At 50.2% G+C, this 16,328-nt stretch overlaps 2 protein-coding genes across 2 annotated transcripts; both read right to left on the bottom strand.

Moving 5' to 3' along the window:
- Nucleotides 1-334: 334 nt before the first annotated feature.
- Nucleotides 335-2,061, bottom strand: HOXC12 (homeobox C12; the record flags this gene model as incomplete). Its single annotated transcript, XM_080360492.1, has 2 exons — nt 335-747; nt 1,497-2,061. 2 exons carry the CDS (start codon nt 2,059-2,061, stop codon nt 509-511), a joined length of 804 nt encoding a protein of 267 aa, XP_080216618.1. The 3' UTR covers nt 335-508.
- Nucleotides 2,062-11,392: 9,331 nt separating this feature from the next.
- On the bottom strand, nt 11,393-14,408 carry HOXC13 (homeobox C13; the record flags this gene model as incomplete). Its single annotated transcript, XM_080360683.1, has 2 exons — nt 11,393-11,649; nt 13,775-14,408. 2 exons carry the CDS (start codon nt 14,406-14,408, stop codon nt 11,393-11,395), a joined length of 891 nt encoding a protein of 296 aa, XP_080216809.1.
- Between the last annotated feature and the right edge of the window lie 1,920 nt (nt 14,409-16,328).

The following is a 16,328-nucleotide window of genomic DNA, read 5'->3' as shown; positions in this document are numbered from 1 at the left end:
AGAAGGTCCAGGGTCCACCCTCATCATCCTCAACCCCGCTCCCGCCGCCAACCGAAACCGGGCGGGGTTTTTGGGGGTGAGGGGGGAAGTGGGACCCCCGACGCTGCCCGACGCTGCCCGGAACCCCTACCTGTGCTGTTGGCAAAGGCAAAGCTGCTAAAGCCGAGCTCAAAGCTTCAGCCCGCCGAGCATCTCTGGAAGCCGCCTGTCCCCCCGCCGTCCAGGCAGAGAAGATGCATTATTAGAATTCCTATTATTATTTCTCGTTTTCTCACTGTCGGGTTTCATATCTGAAGGGAAACTGGTTATTTCTTAATATTATTTATTTATTCATTCATTGATTTCTGGGTAGGGAGGGATGGGGGGATTAAGAGTGATCAGGTCAAGTCCCGGGAGCTCGGGTGAACGCTATAGAGTCTATGAGGGGGCTTTTTGCTCTTGTATTTTTCCTTATTATTTCCTTTTTCTATTTTGTTTTTAATACCCGACACAGATGCTTTTAAAACCTTTAAAAGAAAGAAAGGGCTTGCTCTCTCAGGAGGAGTCTTTTCTTTTTCATACGCCGGTTCTGGAACCAGATCTTCACCTGCTGGTCGCTCAGGTTTAATCGGTCTGAGAGCTCTCTCCTTCTTTGGCGAGTAATGAATTCATTGACCATAAACTCCCCTTCCAGCTCCGCCAGCTGCAGCTTGGAATAGGGTTTTCGCTTTTTCCGGGACCGTGTGTGCATCGGGTACCAAGGAGCACCTGGCAAAGGGGGAGCGAGAGTTGAGCTCTTGGCAAGGAAAAGAAGAATTAAAATAAAATAAAAGAAAAAAAACCCTATTGTTTTTAAAAAAGGGACACCCTCCGCCCCCCATTTTTGCTCCTCCGTGGTGGCCCCGCTGTTCTACGCGTGGGTGCTTTGGGCTTCTCCCAGGGCCACGGGTGATGCGTGGGGCGGGGATGCGGAGGAAAGGGAAGGGAGGGAGCGCTATAACCGGGCACGGAGGGAAGAACGGGCAGGGAGCCCAGGAAGGGGCTCTACGGCTGCCCCGGCCCCGCCAAAGGGAGATACTTCCACCCCAATGTCAACTTAGAAATCTGTGGGGTTTTTCCTTAAGCGTCCCCCCTGTCCCCCCCTTCCCCCGGGCGCACACACCTCTGCGATGTCCCCAAAAAAGCCCCCGGCCGCTCCGCCGCCCTCCGCGCCGCGCAGGATGCGCAACCGCCCTTCTCTGCGTCTCCCCTTTTCCTTTTTCTCTTTTTCTTTTTTTTTTTTTTTTTTATTGGATATTTACATGTTTATAGCCTTTTCTTTTAAAAGAAGCACCACCTAATAAAACATTCGGGATTTCGGTGCTACCCCTAGTGGTCTCAGCACACATAGACGCGCCGCTTCCCACCGTTGAGCCCACGAATTGCACCCCGAAGGAGCCCCAAAGCGGCAAGTTTCCAATCACCCTCCCATAACCCAACCAAATCCAGACCCCAGACCCCCCATTCCCGGGTCTTACCACCGGTGCCTAAAGTGCTGCCTTGGTTCAGGGGGGACACCAAACCCCCCGCTTCTCCGGGCGTGCCTTTATTCCCTTCATTGAGCAAAGAAGAGCTGGAGTCTGACTCCAAAGACTGGCAGGACGGAGGGTCGTGGGGCACCGCCTCGCTGCTCGGATAGTCATATTTGCTGAAATTGCCCCCCATGCCATTGGGGAGGCTGGATTCGAGGGGCAGCAAACCACTGTCCCGACCCCTCTCCTCCCTCTTGAGCCCGCTGGGTTCGGAGCAGGTTTCCCGGTAATAACATTTGCTTTCCTCCACCCGGGCGAGATCGCAGGCTCGACCGAACGAAGGGTTAATGGAGACGGGGCTGCTCAGGTAGGGTTGGGGGTACCCGTTGCAGGGTTCCGAGGATGCCCAGGGGAGGGAGCAGACGTTATCCCGCCGGGGGTAGGAGAGGGAAGGCAAACCGGGCAGCTGCCCTCCGGAGGCACGGAAATTCGGGAAGTAGAAGGTGTCTCCCGTGTGGATGTTCACCAGAGGTCCCACAAAGCCGGGATTAAGGAGGTTGTGCTCGCCCATTTCCGCGGGCCTGACCGAAAGCTTCTACTTTATTGCTATCTGACATTAAACATAGTTAAACCGACGGCTCGGCCTCATTGGTCCGGGGGGGTCACGTGAGCCCCAAATTACGCTGGGAGGGGGGGGGGGGCCCTCCCATCCCTTGGCAGCCGAGACAAAACACAACAGCAAGTTCCGCCTTTTTACGCCTTTTCTTCCCCCCCCCCCCCCCCTTTTAACCCCCATCATTAAAAAAAATCCCGTAAAGCATTTTATTAAAAAAAAAAAAGGCTATTACTCCCATCGCTGGTTTGAGAATCGCGAAACGCCCTAAAATGTCATATTTAGTATAAAAGAATCGATAGGCAAGGGTATTGCCCCAAAACCGCTGCGCATCCCTCCCTCGGCAACACTTCGGGGCCCTCCGCCCTCTGCAAAAGCGGGGCTGCTTCTCATTAATTAGCTACTTTATTAACTAAAACAGTTCGAATTTACAATATCTCCCCAATAAATTACTATTAGATATTGTGTCATATAAAGTTTACGGGCTTTTTAAGGAGACGAATGATGGTGCCCGCAACAGGCTCCTATTTACGCGCGGTGGGATGGGAGAGTTGGGGGCGATTTGCGACCTTTTCTACTCTTTTTTAGTACGATTATGATCATTTTTGGCCCCCTCCTCCCGGACTCGGTCCCTTTGTCGTGGACTTGGGAAATGCAGCTTCTCAAGAAGGGATGGAAGATTTTTTACCAATCCTCAATTGCTTTTATTAATGATCTGTGTCGAATAAAGCAGCCAGAAGAACACGACTATATATAGCCTTCATTTACTCGGTATATATTCCATATGCGCCAAGGCGCACATACGTATAGAATATGTGCTCAAATCTCAATTCTTTTTGCTTGCTTTCTGGGAAAGAATCAAAATTAGAGCCTTCCTCCCATTTATTTGGTCCGCACCCTTGGAAACAGAGGTGCAAACACACACACGGAGCTGGTTCCTCGCCACCTTATAGCGATATATTCAATATATTCCAGCCTCGAAACAGCACAGAGCTCTTCTTCCCTCCCACCCACCCATCGTTTCTACTCACACTGAAAAGAGCTGCTGCGAGGGAATACAAGGGATGAAAAAATAAATCAATATTGGCTTCTTCCAGTGCGAAATAAATACGTTGGGCATAGAAAATATACAGGAAAAGGTGCATTGTATGGGGAATACGCAAAGATATTTGAGGGTGGTTTATGGTGGGGTTTTTGGAGTATTTTTTTCCTGTCTCTTATTTTTTCCTGCTCCTCTCCCCCCTTTTTTTAATGACTATCTTTTTAATAAACCCAAATGCCCCCCCTGTTTGCTGGGTTTTTTTTGCATGGCTTTGCATTCCTCGCCGCCTTGAGCGACTCCCCAGCTCTCCCCTTGCCAGGTTGACTCTGCAAAAGTACCGTAAATACTCCTGTAGAGGTAAAACCGCTGCGCGGGGGCGGAGGCCGCTCCGCGGGGGCGTGAGCAGCCGCACTCCCCTCACCACCCCCTTCCATCCAGCACCAACCCCCCTCACCCATATTTTATCTATTTCTCAATCATTTCCTTTCCACAGCTGGCGAAACACTTGGGCTTGGGCTAAACCCCTTCCCAGCCCCGCAAGAAAAACCAAGTGCCAAGAAAATAACTTGTTTAGGTGCTTTTTTCGCCTCCCACGGACAGCTCCTCAAGGTGGAAACCCTATTTTTCCATATTTCCCACCCCTCTTCCTCCCTGGCGCATCTACATACATACCTTGCAGATATACGTTCGTACCTTCCTACACGCTTTGCCCGCGAAGGAAGAAATACGGCTACTAGAAATATTTTGCTAGAATGAAAGTTTAGCGCTATTTTCTTGTTTTAAACGTTGCCAAGGAATTTTTCTCCCTGCAGGTAGGAATGGGAAAGCTGCAGCTTCTCCCCGTGTCTTCTCGCTGCAGAAGAAGCGCTCGCAAGCGTGGGGAGGAATAGTTTATATCAAAATGAGCACGTGATCCCGGGGGTTGCCATCTGAATTGGCTTTGTTTGCTGCTTTTTTAAAGAAAAACCTTCCCTACCTTGCTTTTCCCTCCACTAAATCCCCCAGACGAGACGCACTCGGGTGCTGCACGGCTTTGTTCTCCACCGGACATTTTTTCCTTCAGAGGATTCTCCCTCTATTATTACAATTATTATTATTATTCTTTTCCTCTTTATTCAATTTGTTTTTTGCCGGGTGAAAAAAATAACACAAAGAAGAGTAAAATTTCACCTTTATTTCCAAGGAAATCTTTGGGGAGGCGGCTGCAAGGGCTGAGCTGCGGAGCAAGTGAAGCGCAAGCTGTAATATCAACGTGGGCACCACAGCAAGGGAGAGGGAGAAAAGCACCCCCGCTTGCCTTATTTGCCCTTTTTTTCCGCCCCCTTTTATTTATTTTAGAGCCGGGAAATGCTACAGCCGTGCTCAGAAATATATTAAGCGATGCGCAGCGCGGAGGGTGATTCCCTGCTCTTGGTGGCCTTGAATCAGGCTGCAAACAGACAGCAGGTCCAAAGAGAGGAGAGGGCGGGGGGGGTGGATAAAAACCTCTAAGGACCCTTCAGCAAAGCTGCTGCGCTTCCCCGGGAGTTTCTTCCCCATTAAAAATACATTTCGCAGTTCAGCTTGAACGCTTGGGCTTTTTCTTAATGCTCAGCGCAAGCTGAGCCGAGCTTAAAAACGAAAGGCTGAGCCGAGCCCTCCCGCTTAAGGCGCTGGCACCGCTGCTGCTCCATTCACAGCTCACCCCGAGCGCCGCTTTTGCCAAAATACACCCCCGTTTCTACCTCCTATTGTTTTGAGCAACTCCGCTTTTATTTTTGCCTCTCGCCCATGAGTTGCCCAGCCCAGCAAAACAAATCCCCGGGGCTTTTCCCCTTCGCAGGAATCCCTGTTTTCAGGTTAAAAGACCTTCTTTTTGGAACCTTGGGGAGGGTTTAGGTTTTTCCCACCTCCACAGGTTACAGAGGCGGCTTTGGGGAAACGCCGGTGGGAAGAAACGGGGAGAAACTGCTTGTCCATGGGAGCCAGGAAATCCAAAAAAAAAGGAGGAGAGAAAAAGACGCTGGAAAAGCAAATTGCAACGTCTCAGTTCAAGGTCACTGTCTAGTGTAGTAAATACGATCGGCATCTTATGCTAATGACTGTCTCGGGTGAGCATCACCCCCTGCACGGGGAGAAAACCCCACGTTTTGGGTTGACTTTGCTGGGATTTGGCCTCTTTTTTCCTCCTGTTTGGGGGGTTTAGCCCTGTGCTCCTCTCTTGCTCTTTTGGCACCATCGCAACCTCGTCAGAAATAGCATTTCCCCTTCCTCTCCTCCCGCATTTCATCTTCCCCCGGCTCCCACTCCACAGGCTCTTTCTCCCTCACCCTCCAGCCTCGTCTCTTCAAGACACAATATAAAAATCCAAATAAAATCAATTAAAATGAGCCCAGCCTAATGGTCACAGCAACGTGTTCACGTTTTGGATGGGAAGGACTTAACCCCACTTTCATTTTTCTACGGGAAAACATCATGAAATTTAACCCTCATAAGGCAAAAATAGTCGGCAACGTATCTATCGCGTCGTTCTGTGCGGAAAAAGAGGGGGGAAAAGCAAATCAAAAGGGCTCCTTGTGCGTTTGCAGGTTGGAAAAACAGCTCCCGTCAAGGCTCGGCTTTCCTGCTCAGCCGAATTTCAGCCCAAATTGGTTGAGAGTTGTAGGGAGTTGCGGTGACTCGAACAAGGAGTTCGCTGCCAGGGTCCAAAAGGAAGTATTTAGGATAAATATATAGATACATGACACGGGAAATAAAGTATAGACAGGCTTTGGGAAGCCTACAGAACTGTTATTTCGGGGCGGCTATATATCACTGAAACCTGCCCCGGCGACTTTTTCTGATGTGGAAAATACATTTCTATAGACACCTTCTAGATAAATAAGTGTACAAGACGCCTTATATATACAATACGTATGTAAGAGGGTAGTAAAATGGAATGCTTATGATGTGGGAAAAAATAAATAACACGGAAAAGTGGTAAATGGATGCGAATAAAAACGTTCACGACACTTCAGCTCATCCGAGATACAAATCATCTGGGGCAGCTTTCAGTTTTGAGGAAGGCAGATCCCAGCCTCGGTGCAGGGAATAGTTAAATGCCTGCAATATCATTCTATTTTTCCCCAGCTTTGCCAGCAGAGGATCTTCTCCTCCTATTAGATTAATGTAAACTGATGCCTGCATCGTTTGTAAGGCAAAGGTTTAATCCCAACTTGGGAAGTTTGCTTTGTTTTGGGCGAGAAGTGGCGTTTTGCGCTGGAATTCCCTTGGAGGGTTGAAAACCCCAACAACAACTGCAACAACAAACCACTTAGCAATCCAGAATTCACGAGGCTTGAGCAAATCGCTATTGGAGAGTCCGCAGAAAAGCCTGATCTCACTTATTTCATGTTCCTTGGAAAGGGAAGAGAAAGTGGTGGGGAGGAAGAGGAGTTTAATAACCCCATGGCTGGTCCAACCTGTGGGCTGGAGCTCCTGCCCGGCTGCATCATTCCCCGATCTGGAGGCGACAGGAGACGCGACATTTTGCTGGATAGAATCCTAAAATACCCAGAAACACAAGGATTTCCCCTCAAAATGTGCTCAACCGCGTAGGCAAGGCGGGTTCTACACAGCGCTGGAGGAGCCTGTGGGCTGTGTGTACACACACCCCCGTTGGCTGTCAGGGTTAGGAAATCATTGCTTGGCAAAGCCTTTAGAAATGTCGTCTCTGCTGCTAAATCTCGTCTCTTTTGCTGCTAAATCTCATCTCTTTTGCTGCTAAATCTCTTCTCTTTTGCTGCTAAATCTCTTATTTAAGACCAGGCGATCCCATAACAAATAGAAAGTGAACCAGTTATACTCACCTCTGCGCTGACCACAGGGTTGCGAGAGTGAAATTCTCCCTCCAGATTAGGATTTATTCTTATTAAAAAATAATAATAAAGCAGTAGGGAAAAAAACATACACAGGGGGAAAAAAGGACAATAGAAACAAAGAAAATGACGGGGGAAAAAAAAGGAGGGAATCCCTTGTCCGGGATTTTACCATAAAGCTGCGGTTGGGGAGTTATTCCAAGTCCTCGCTACAAAGGAAAGAAAAGGCTAAACTTGGGCAAACTTCCCTTTCAGGGCTTTATTGTTGGCCATTAGCCCGCCTGTCTAGACTTGAAATAACACCTTGTTTATCTGTAAACAGGAGCGGGAGCCGCTTGGGGCCGGCGGGTGAGGGGAAGATCAAGGGTGAGGGTCCCCCCACCGTCCCCTCATGTCAAGGTCAAACAGCGCCCAGTCACGGTCAAGGGTAACACGGCCGTGACGTCACGGCCGCTGCCCGAACACGCAACGAGCGCCGGGCAGGGGGGTCGTGGATAAAGAAGCCACGGAAAGAGAAGAAAGTGATGTCCACGGTCATTTCCTAACTCAAGAGGGGAAGAAATAAGTGGGGAGAAGGAAAAATTAATTGGGTTTGTGTTCCTAGGGGAGCTCGGATTCCGCGCCCGTGGAATTTCAGTGGGGAAATCACGAGTTGCTGTGCGCGCAATTTTTAATCTTAATTTATTTTCCTCCTTGCGAAGCTCTTGGAAGAGGGTGAAGGGATGAGTTGGAGATGATATTTTGCCGTATTTCTGCGGTAAAAATAATAAAGCAACCCAAATCAACCGTGTCCGCGATCGGCGGGAAGATTTACCACAAAAATTAAGCTGGTGTCTTATTTTCATTGGAAAAACGCTCTTTTTTTCACCCAAAACACCAGGATAAAAGGGAGGACCAAGCGGGAAGGTTTGTCCATGCGGAGCTCCCCGGTTCCCTCTGCCCCTGAGGCTCCAATCCTGACCCGACCCCAACCCCGACGGCTTTGGGAGACTCAACCCCAGCTTAGGGGGCTGAACCCCCAGGTTCTGAGCACATCGGGTCCCCCTTCCCGGGGGTCTCCACCCCCTCCCACATCCCGCCTGTATCCCCGCATCTCCGGACTGGGGTCCAGCCCCGAGGGGTCGAGCGGCACACACAAAACCATCAAGATACTTTAAACTACCGTGGGAAATGGCTGAAGAGCACCCGGTTTTCTGGTCTCGCCAATATCCGCATCAAACTGCCCTTGGCGGCCTGAGGGGCAATGAATGAATGTCTTGTTTCTTCTGCGATCTTAAGTTTGTTTTCTTCCCCCGGCCCCTCTTTTAATTCCTCTGCCACGATTTGAAAGAGCGACCGGCACACAAACCCTCCAACAAAATTAAACAGCAATTGACCCAAACCCCCAGAACTGGAAACTCCGGAATAAATTGGGCTCAATTATCCACATCCATAAAGAAAAAAAATATCCATATCCCCTCATTGTCTCCAATAACCTTCGCTTAATAATCTCAGTTTAATCAACTCTTCCTCTCCCTCCCTTCCTTCTTGCCTGCCTTCCTTCCTTCCTTCCTTCCTTCCTTCCTTCCTTCCCTCTCTCCCTCCTGCCTTCCTCCCTGCCTTCCTCCCTTCCTTCCTCCCTTCCTCCTCCCTTCCTCCTCCCTTCCTTCCTCCCTTCCTTTCTTTCTTCTCTTTCTTTCTTTCCTTTCTTTACATTCTTACCTTTCTTTCTTTACATTCTTACCTTTCTTTACATTCTTTCCTTTCTTTACATCCTTTCCTTCCTTCCTTCCTTCTTTCTCCTCCCCCAGACCTGGTGAATTCAGGTACAAGGAGGAAGGCAGAGCCCGACGAGCAGCGCAGGCTGTCGGGGTGTCGGCTTCGGGCTTGTCTGGAGCTGCTCTCAGGCACTGCAGTGTCTGCACATATCGCTTCTTTTTTACACCCAAACCACATATTCTCGTAGCTTTGGAGCGTTAGGGCAGGTTTCACCAGCTGTTTAATCCCGCTATAGTGGGTTATTCGGGTTTTTGAGATATTTCCGAGCTGAGCATCTTTAAAGCAAAATAAAATAATAAGTATTAAATCTCTGCCCGCTCTTCAAAACCACTGGAGTTCTCCACAATAAATGCAGGAAACATGGTCAGATCAACCCCGGGTCTCTCCTCACACCCGGAGAAATGAGGGGCTGGGGGGAGAGATCGGGACCCCCTTTTATTTCACCCCCCCGAAGGGATGAGGAGCTGGGAGGATCCAATCCCCGGTTCACCCCGTTATTGTGATCACTTTAATTATTATTACTTAATTTGTATTATTATTCAAAGCCGCGTCCCACCTTGCCGGAGATGTGGAGAAGGATACGATGATATAGAGGGTTGCACTGCGTATATATATAAATTCATACATATAACACACATATTATCCACCTACCATTTCATACAATAATCTAGAGGGTTGCACTTGCGTGTATATATATATAAATTTATAGATATAGTATAGATAGATTGTTGTATGCGCTATATGTGTTAGACCTATATACAGAGATAGACAGATCGCCTTGATACCCAGATTTAATACATTCACCGTCAAGCCCTGCACACGTACAGGTAATAGATATAATATATATCTATAAAAAAGATATATAAGATATAAAATATATAATATAGATAATATACACAATATAAATATATATTATATATATTACATATATTACATTATATATTTTATATATATATACACCAAGACCCAGATAATTAAAAAACCCCGGACATACACACTTCTATTCACATGCCATTATATAAGTGTATATATAATATATATACGCACTTCTGCATATCAGCTTGGACACCCAATGTGTATACGCGCACATTTCTGTGGACACCAATACGTTCTTTTTTCCTATAGCTTTCTATAGCTTGTGCACGCCCCATCTGCCCCCTCACTTAAATATATGCGCGCACTCAATGCAAATTTAACCCGCAATAACATTGTTTTAGGTTACATCCCTTTAAAAGCCTTTTCTCGCCCCTTCCCCTCCCCTTTCCATCGTTTAACGAGGTGATTAAATCCAGCAGATATTAAGGGAGATTGTAATCCGCCGATGGAAACAATTTCCTCTGCCGTATTTCTCCTCGCTCGGCTCGGGGCCGCGGAAGTTCCGCGGGGTGCGGAGCGGGGAGATTTGGATCTGGAGTCAAACAGGTTTAGCGAAGCGCGTCCTTTGGGAGGGAGATTTGAAGAGATTAGAAGCGTCGCGGGAAAGTCATCGCGGTTTCACCCGCCGTGATTGCGGGGGGAGGAAAAGAAGGACAAAAAGATGTTAAACACTACAAGAATATAGTTGGATTAATTTATTTCCTCCGCTTTTTACTCCCCCTACAAACAACCCTCCTTGGGGACATTCACCTGCCCCCCGCACCTTCCACGGAGCCCTTTATTAAGCGCTTTCTGCCCAAATTTGCCGGCTTTCCCCCGTATTTGCGGTGGTGGGCAGAGGGATGCGGGAGGACACAAAGAGGGGCACAAAGAGCCTCTCCTCAAGGCTAAACGACAACAACAAAAGAGATTTATTCGTAAGAAATGTCATCCGCAGTCGGTACATTATCATCTGGACACCACAATATTATATACATATACAAGACATTAAAAAAAAGCGCTTTTACATATCCAAAGAACACTGTCGATAACCAGCCGGCTTAGGGAAGGAAAGAAACAAACCCCAAAGACAACATTGTGCATTTTCCATCTTGTCGGCGAAGAATAGACATTCCAGTTTTATGGCAGAGATATAGGAACCCTCATGAGAACGTACCCAAAATAGTCTCGTACAGCAACTCACTTCCATCTGAGACCTAAAAATCAGCGGTCGGGCTATTGAAGTGATACCGAGCGATGGTTTTCTTGCCACAACAGCAGCCTTAATTCTCATTTTTCAGTCCTTAGTGCAGCTGATGCACTTTGCCATAGGTTCTCCATACATTGATACATCGGTGGGTGAAATGGCCTGAGATGTGAACAACTGGAGGGATGGGGGTGGTCAGACTATACAGCGTTACAGGGCGACATTCAGAGTTCATCTCTCCTTTAACGTAACTACACTCTTAGCTTATTATTAATTATTATTATTATTATTATTTTCTTTTTAAAAATATACACAGTTGAACCTTATCGGTGGATTTCTCAGAGCGAAACGCGGGTTTTCACAGTCAGAGCGGGGACAAATCAAAGATGCGCTCGGTGCGGGTTTTTTAGGGAGGATGCGCCTGTGCATTTGTGAATGTCGATTATTATTATTATTAATATCATTTTAAATAATGACTTGGAACCAGCAGAATCCCGATGATGTTTATCATACAAACTACCAGATAAATATATATATATATTTTTTACGCTTCTTGCTTCCTTTTCTTGCCCCTTCTCCTCCAAACCTGTGTCAGGTGGCGTGGAGATGCGCTGTCTTGGATTTGCTCACCACCTTCTTCTCCTTCACCCTCCGGTTCTGGAACCAGATGGTCACTTGTCGCTCGGACAGGTTGGTGGTGGCCGAAATCCTCCTCCTCTTCTCTTTGGTGATGAATTTGCTGGCCGCGTACTCCTTTTCCAACTCCTTCAGCTGGATTTTGGTGTAAGGGACCCTTTTTTTTCGGCCCCTCCGGTAGCTACTGACTTCGGGTTGTAAGGGGACCACGTCTGGATTAAAAAAGAACATAAAAGGGGGGGGGGAAAAACAACCAAAAAACATAAGGAAGAGGGGAAAAGGGGGGTCACTGCGTTTTGAGGTGTGGGGTGGGGATTTCTGCACATCGGGGAGAGAAAGAGAGGGTTGAAAAAGAATAAAGAGTGGAGGAATGCGAGCGAAGGGAAAGGGAGAAAAGGAGAGAAAGACAAGGGAAAAAGGACAAGACAGGCAGAAAATGCACCTAGCGAGGGGAATGATACTATAATAATAGTAATAATGACATAATATTCATAATTCACGTGGTGAAAGGCTGTTTTTCTTGGCGACACTGTCCACGCTGAGGAACAAGGAGCATGAAGTCAACCCGCAGACTAATGCGGGCGGATTATCAAAGGCACCTTCCAAAGGGGGAGATTTCAGGGAATACCTGGAGTTCCTCCCCAATTTCCTTCTTCCTTTTTCTCCCCCCTCATTTATTTTTCCTTGTATTTTGTAATTTTTCCACCTACCCGCGCACCTTGTCGGGGTCCCCCCCGATGCGCACCCCGACCACAGAGCCCGGTGCACGGACAAGTGCATCCCCGCAGCCCGACCTCTCCCGCCGGCTTGGAAGCCTCGGGGGGGCAAATCCACCCAAAATAACCCCAACCCCCCTTCTGCGGTGGCTTTTGCCGGGGGGCTGAGGGGGGAAATGCTCTGGCGATACGGGGAAGGGGTTCAGCAGGGATGCGGGAGCATCCTCCGCGCTCTGTGGGTCCTGGGGGGGGGAGATAAAGGTTCCCCCAAGCTTTCGAGCGTCCCTAGTCCATTCTGAGCCCTCTGCCAGGGTTGGGGGGGACCTGCGCGACAAAGGTGCGACCCAGCTGGCTGGAGCAGGAAGATGGAGGCGAGTTCTGCTCGGCGGCAGCGCAGCCTTAATTATGGCTGACAGGAGTTAATTGGGGAGCCCCTGGGGGAGCTTTGGGGGGCGATCGGCTCATTGGGAGGGGAATTGGGGTGCTGAGGGTGGTGCAAATGCCATTTGACGGGGGGGGGGGGGGGCAGGAATCTTTCTCAGGAGGGTTCAGCAGGCGATGGGGAGAGAAAGCGGAATAAAGCTTGAATGGAAGGACGCCCCCGCCCAAAAAAAAACCACCATCCATCATGCAGCCAACAATACATAGGTAAATTCCGCCCCCCCTCCCCAAAAATTTGCCCGGAAAGCCCATTCCTCTGTCCCTCTTTGTCCCGAAGAAGGAGAATAAAGAAACCGATGTGTGTCCCCCCGTTGTCCCCCCAAAAGACCAACGTGACTCGTCCCTTCTCACCATCCAAGATGCTATAGGGTTCCCCCCCGCCCCATTTCTTGTGGTTATTTCCCCTCCGGTTCCTGCGTCTTTCCCCAACGCTGGGGCTGGGGAGGGGTCCCGGGAGGCAGCAGCGACCATCACCTTCCTCCCCCCGCGGCCGTCGGGGCCCGGGGGGAGCAGGAGGGGAAGGGAACGAGGGGCTAAAAGATGCTCTGGGGAGGGGTTTTGCCTTTCCTGTCACTCGGGCAGAGTCGGCCTGACCTGACGGAGAAGCCCCCCCGCTCCCCTTCTGCCTCCCTCCTTCCCTTCCAAACACATTCATTTGTCACTTGACACCTATTCCTATGATGGTGTGTAATTGTGATATGATTTACTGTCCCAGCCGCCGACACTTCTCATCCGACGGAACCAATAGAGAAGGGCTTTTGATATTTTGGTGTCGTTGTTGCCTTTTTAAGCTTCCTGCACTTAGATAAGCGGTAAGCAGAGGGGCAGATGAAGAGAAAGGCGCAGAGGGACGCTCTTTAGGTGAGGCAACAAGAGGGAGGGGAGAAGAAAGGGAAGAATTAAACTGCAAAGTTACTTTCCAAGCAAGCTCACGGCGTGTATTTTGATTCAGAAGTGATTGCTTCACCTTCTTTCCCATACATGTTCATACACATTGCCTTGCACAGGAGGCATTCCAGAGCCATTTCTTTCCCTTTAATTACACATCCAGGCACACACGTACCTATCTGTATATGTATATATATATGCACACTCATCCGCACACACGCACATCCCCACCTCCGGTGGGAGCTGGCGGTTGGGGAAGCAGGAGAGCACGTCGGTTCCCGGAGCAGCCTACCTGGGAAAGGTGATTTCCAGAGGTGTGCAGATTGCGATTGCTCTTTGGAGCAGTACACTTGCCCATCCCAGCCATTAGAAAGAGCCCAGTGTTGGTAACCTTCCATGGGAAGCAAAGCGTCGTGTCTCGGTTCCGGGTGACCACCGAGCCCCGGTACCACCGACACGTCCAAATAGCCAGGGACAGCCTGGTAGGAGCTGGGAAAACCAGGATAAAAAGCGAATTCTTTGGCCCTCGAAGGCAGCTCCTCGCCGGGTAGGGGCCCGCCGGCCTCGGGGTACTTCTCCCCGGGGTGGTAAGCGCAGGGTTTCTGCTGCAAATTGACTCCGTGGGAGTGGGACAACCTGCAGCCGTAGTAACCCCCACCGAAGGGGTAACCGTAGCCCAGCGCCGCGCTGGAAGCCGCCCCCGACGGGCACTGCCGGGGTGGCTCGGTAGTCGCCAACTCAGCGTACGCGGCTCCCTGCGGCGGTGGCGGCGGCGGCGGGGCCGTGGGTACAGCGAGTCCCGCGTGGGGCATCATCTCCCGGCAATGCCCCAACCCTTCCATGCGGTTTTTCTCCCGCGGGGCGTCCTCGCAGCGACAGGCGAGGCCGTCGGGCCAGCGCGGGGGGAGGCCGAGCGGTGCCGTCATGTCATGCCGAGCTGCTCCCGCCGCTCCCGCCGCCGCCTCCACCGCCGCCTCCGCCTCTTCCTCGGCCGCCGCCGTCGGGGGAAGCTCCGCGCCGCACCCCGCCGCCCCGCGACCCCCCCAACATATCGGCGCCCCGCGCGCATGCGCCGCCGCCGCCGTCGCGGCCGCTCCATTAAGAAAACCGCCGCGGCCACGCCCCCGCCACCGCCCACGTGACCGTACCGCCGCGCTCATTGGTTGGCTGCTTCCCACCCTCCCCATTCATTAAAGGCGGTGCCCGCCCAGTTTCGAGGCGGGGGGGGCGGTGCGCGGTCGGCACAAAGAGCACACGCGTGTCCCCCCCACCACGCCGTGTCCCCATGCACACCCCGAACTCCGCGGGGGACACACACACGGGACACAGATTCTTCCCCTTGAATGATTCCCCGCCTCGCGTGGAGGAAAGATGCTCTAAGCGCTATATACTGGGGGGGGGGGGCACACGGATAACGCCCCACCTGCGGTATTTCAGGGGGAAAGGACACACAATCACCCCACGATGCTTCCAGGGGGTGTCCAAAAAGCATCCTTACCACCTTTCGGGATTTTTTGGTGGGTGGAACTTGTTAACTATTTTTTCCTTCGCAAAGTGCTGCCCCCTCCCTCGAAAAAATCAAAAACACAGCAAAAATCGGCCCAAATCCCCCCCACCCGCAGCCCTTCATTCTCCTGCCAGATCCCAGCGCGCGTTGGGGGGTTGGTATTGAGGTTTATTGATGTTTAATTGTTCGGTGTTAAATATTTCAGCAACCATGTAGGGACAAAGCGGGGGGGGCAACCACACGTTGTGTGGGGGGGGGGGCTGTTGGTCCCGGCTGCTTCGTGAGCCTTTGTAAAATATAGGAATTAATTCATAAACCCAGGCCGGGATGCCAAGGAATTGGGGATTAAAACATGGACAAATGGCAGGTTGCTGGCTGGGAGGGATGGGGATGAAGAGGGGGGGTCGTAGCCCTCGGGTCCCCCCCCAGGGAGGAGTTATTAAGGCAGGGAGGAGGCTCAGATGTCCCCAGCATCCTAAAAAATAGAGATAGAGGAAAAAGTGTGGGGGGAAAATGGATATTTTTAGGAATATAGTGCCCTAAGCTATGGGAAGGAAAGAGAGTTTTGCCTGAGCAGCATTTACCCTCCCCAATTTTTTGTGGGGGTGCTGGAAAAAGGCAAAAACCCCACAACCCCCCCCAAATGTTGGAGGCGGGGAGGGATCAGCCGGTGAATCAACCTGCCCCGCTCCGAGCGGGCCGGGGGAATTGTCCGCGTCCTAAAGAGCCGCCGAAGTCCAAGTTCAAGGCGAAGGAGCCCAAGAGGGTCCCCCCGAGCGTCGGGGGTGGATTTGGAGCCGTTGCGGCCTCGGAGGGTTTAAAGGTGGAAGCGTGAAAAGGCTGCGATGGGCAGGGAGGAAAAGCGCTAAACGGGAGAAGAAACGGGGAAAAGTGAAGTGGGATGGAATAAAATAAGGAAATGAAGTAAAAGAGAAGGGGGTAAAGTTAAAAAAATAAAGTAGGAAAATGAAATGAAATAACGAAATGAAATAACGAAATGAAATAATGAAATGAAATGAAATAGTGAATTGAAATAGTGAAATAATGAAATGAAATGCTCTGAATTCCACAAAGTGCCGTGAGTCCATCCAGAAATGACCCAGCAGAAACACCCCCCCCCCGCCATCCCCAGAACCACATGGCGCTGATGGAAGAAGCCGAGCAAGAAATAAGACTTAAATTAAATCCGGGTGTCCGCCACTAAACAAAATCAAATCACCAAAAATCAACCTTCTTTCCCCCTTGTTTGTCTTTTTCGCCTTTAATTTTTATGAAGCAGCGAACGTTTTGTAGCGTGTGTCCGATCTGCGCGGCGTGGGAAGGGGATTCTATGTTTAAA

The sequence above is a fragment of the Nesoenas mayeri genome, assembly GCF_963082525.1.
Source record: "Nesoenas mayeri genome assembly, chromosome: 28".
Lineage (NCBI taxonomy): Eukaryota > Metazoa > Chordata > Aves > Columbiformes > Columbidae > Nesoenas > Nesoenas mayeri.
This window is presented reverse-complemented; position numbering and strand designations above follow the sequence as displayed.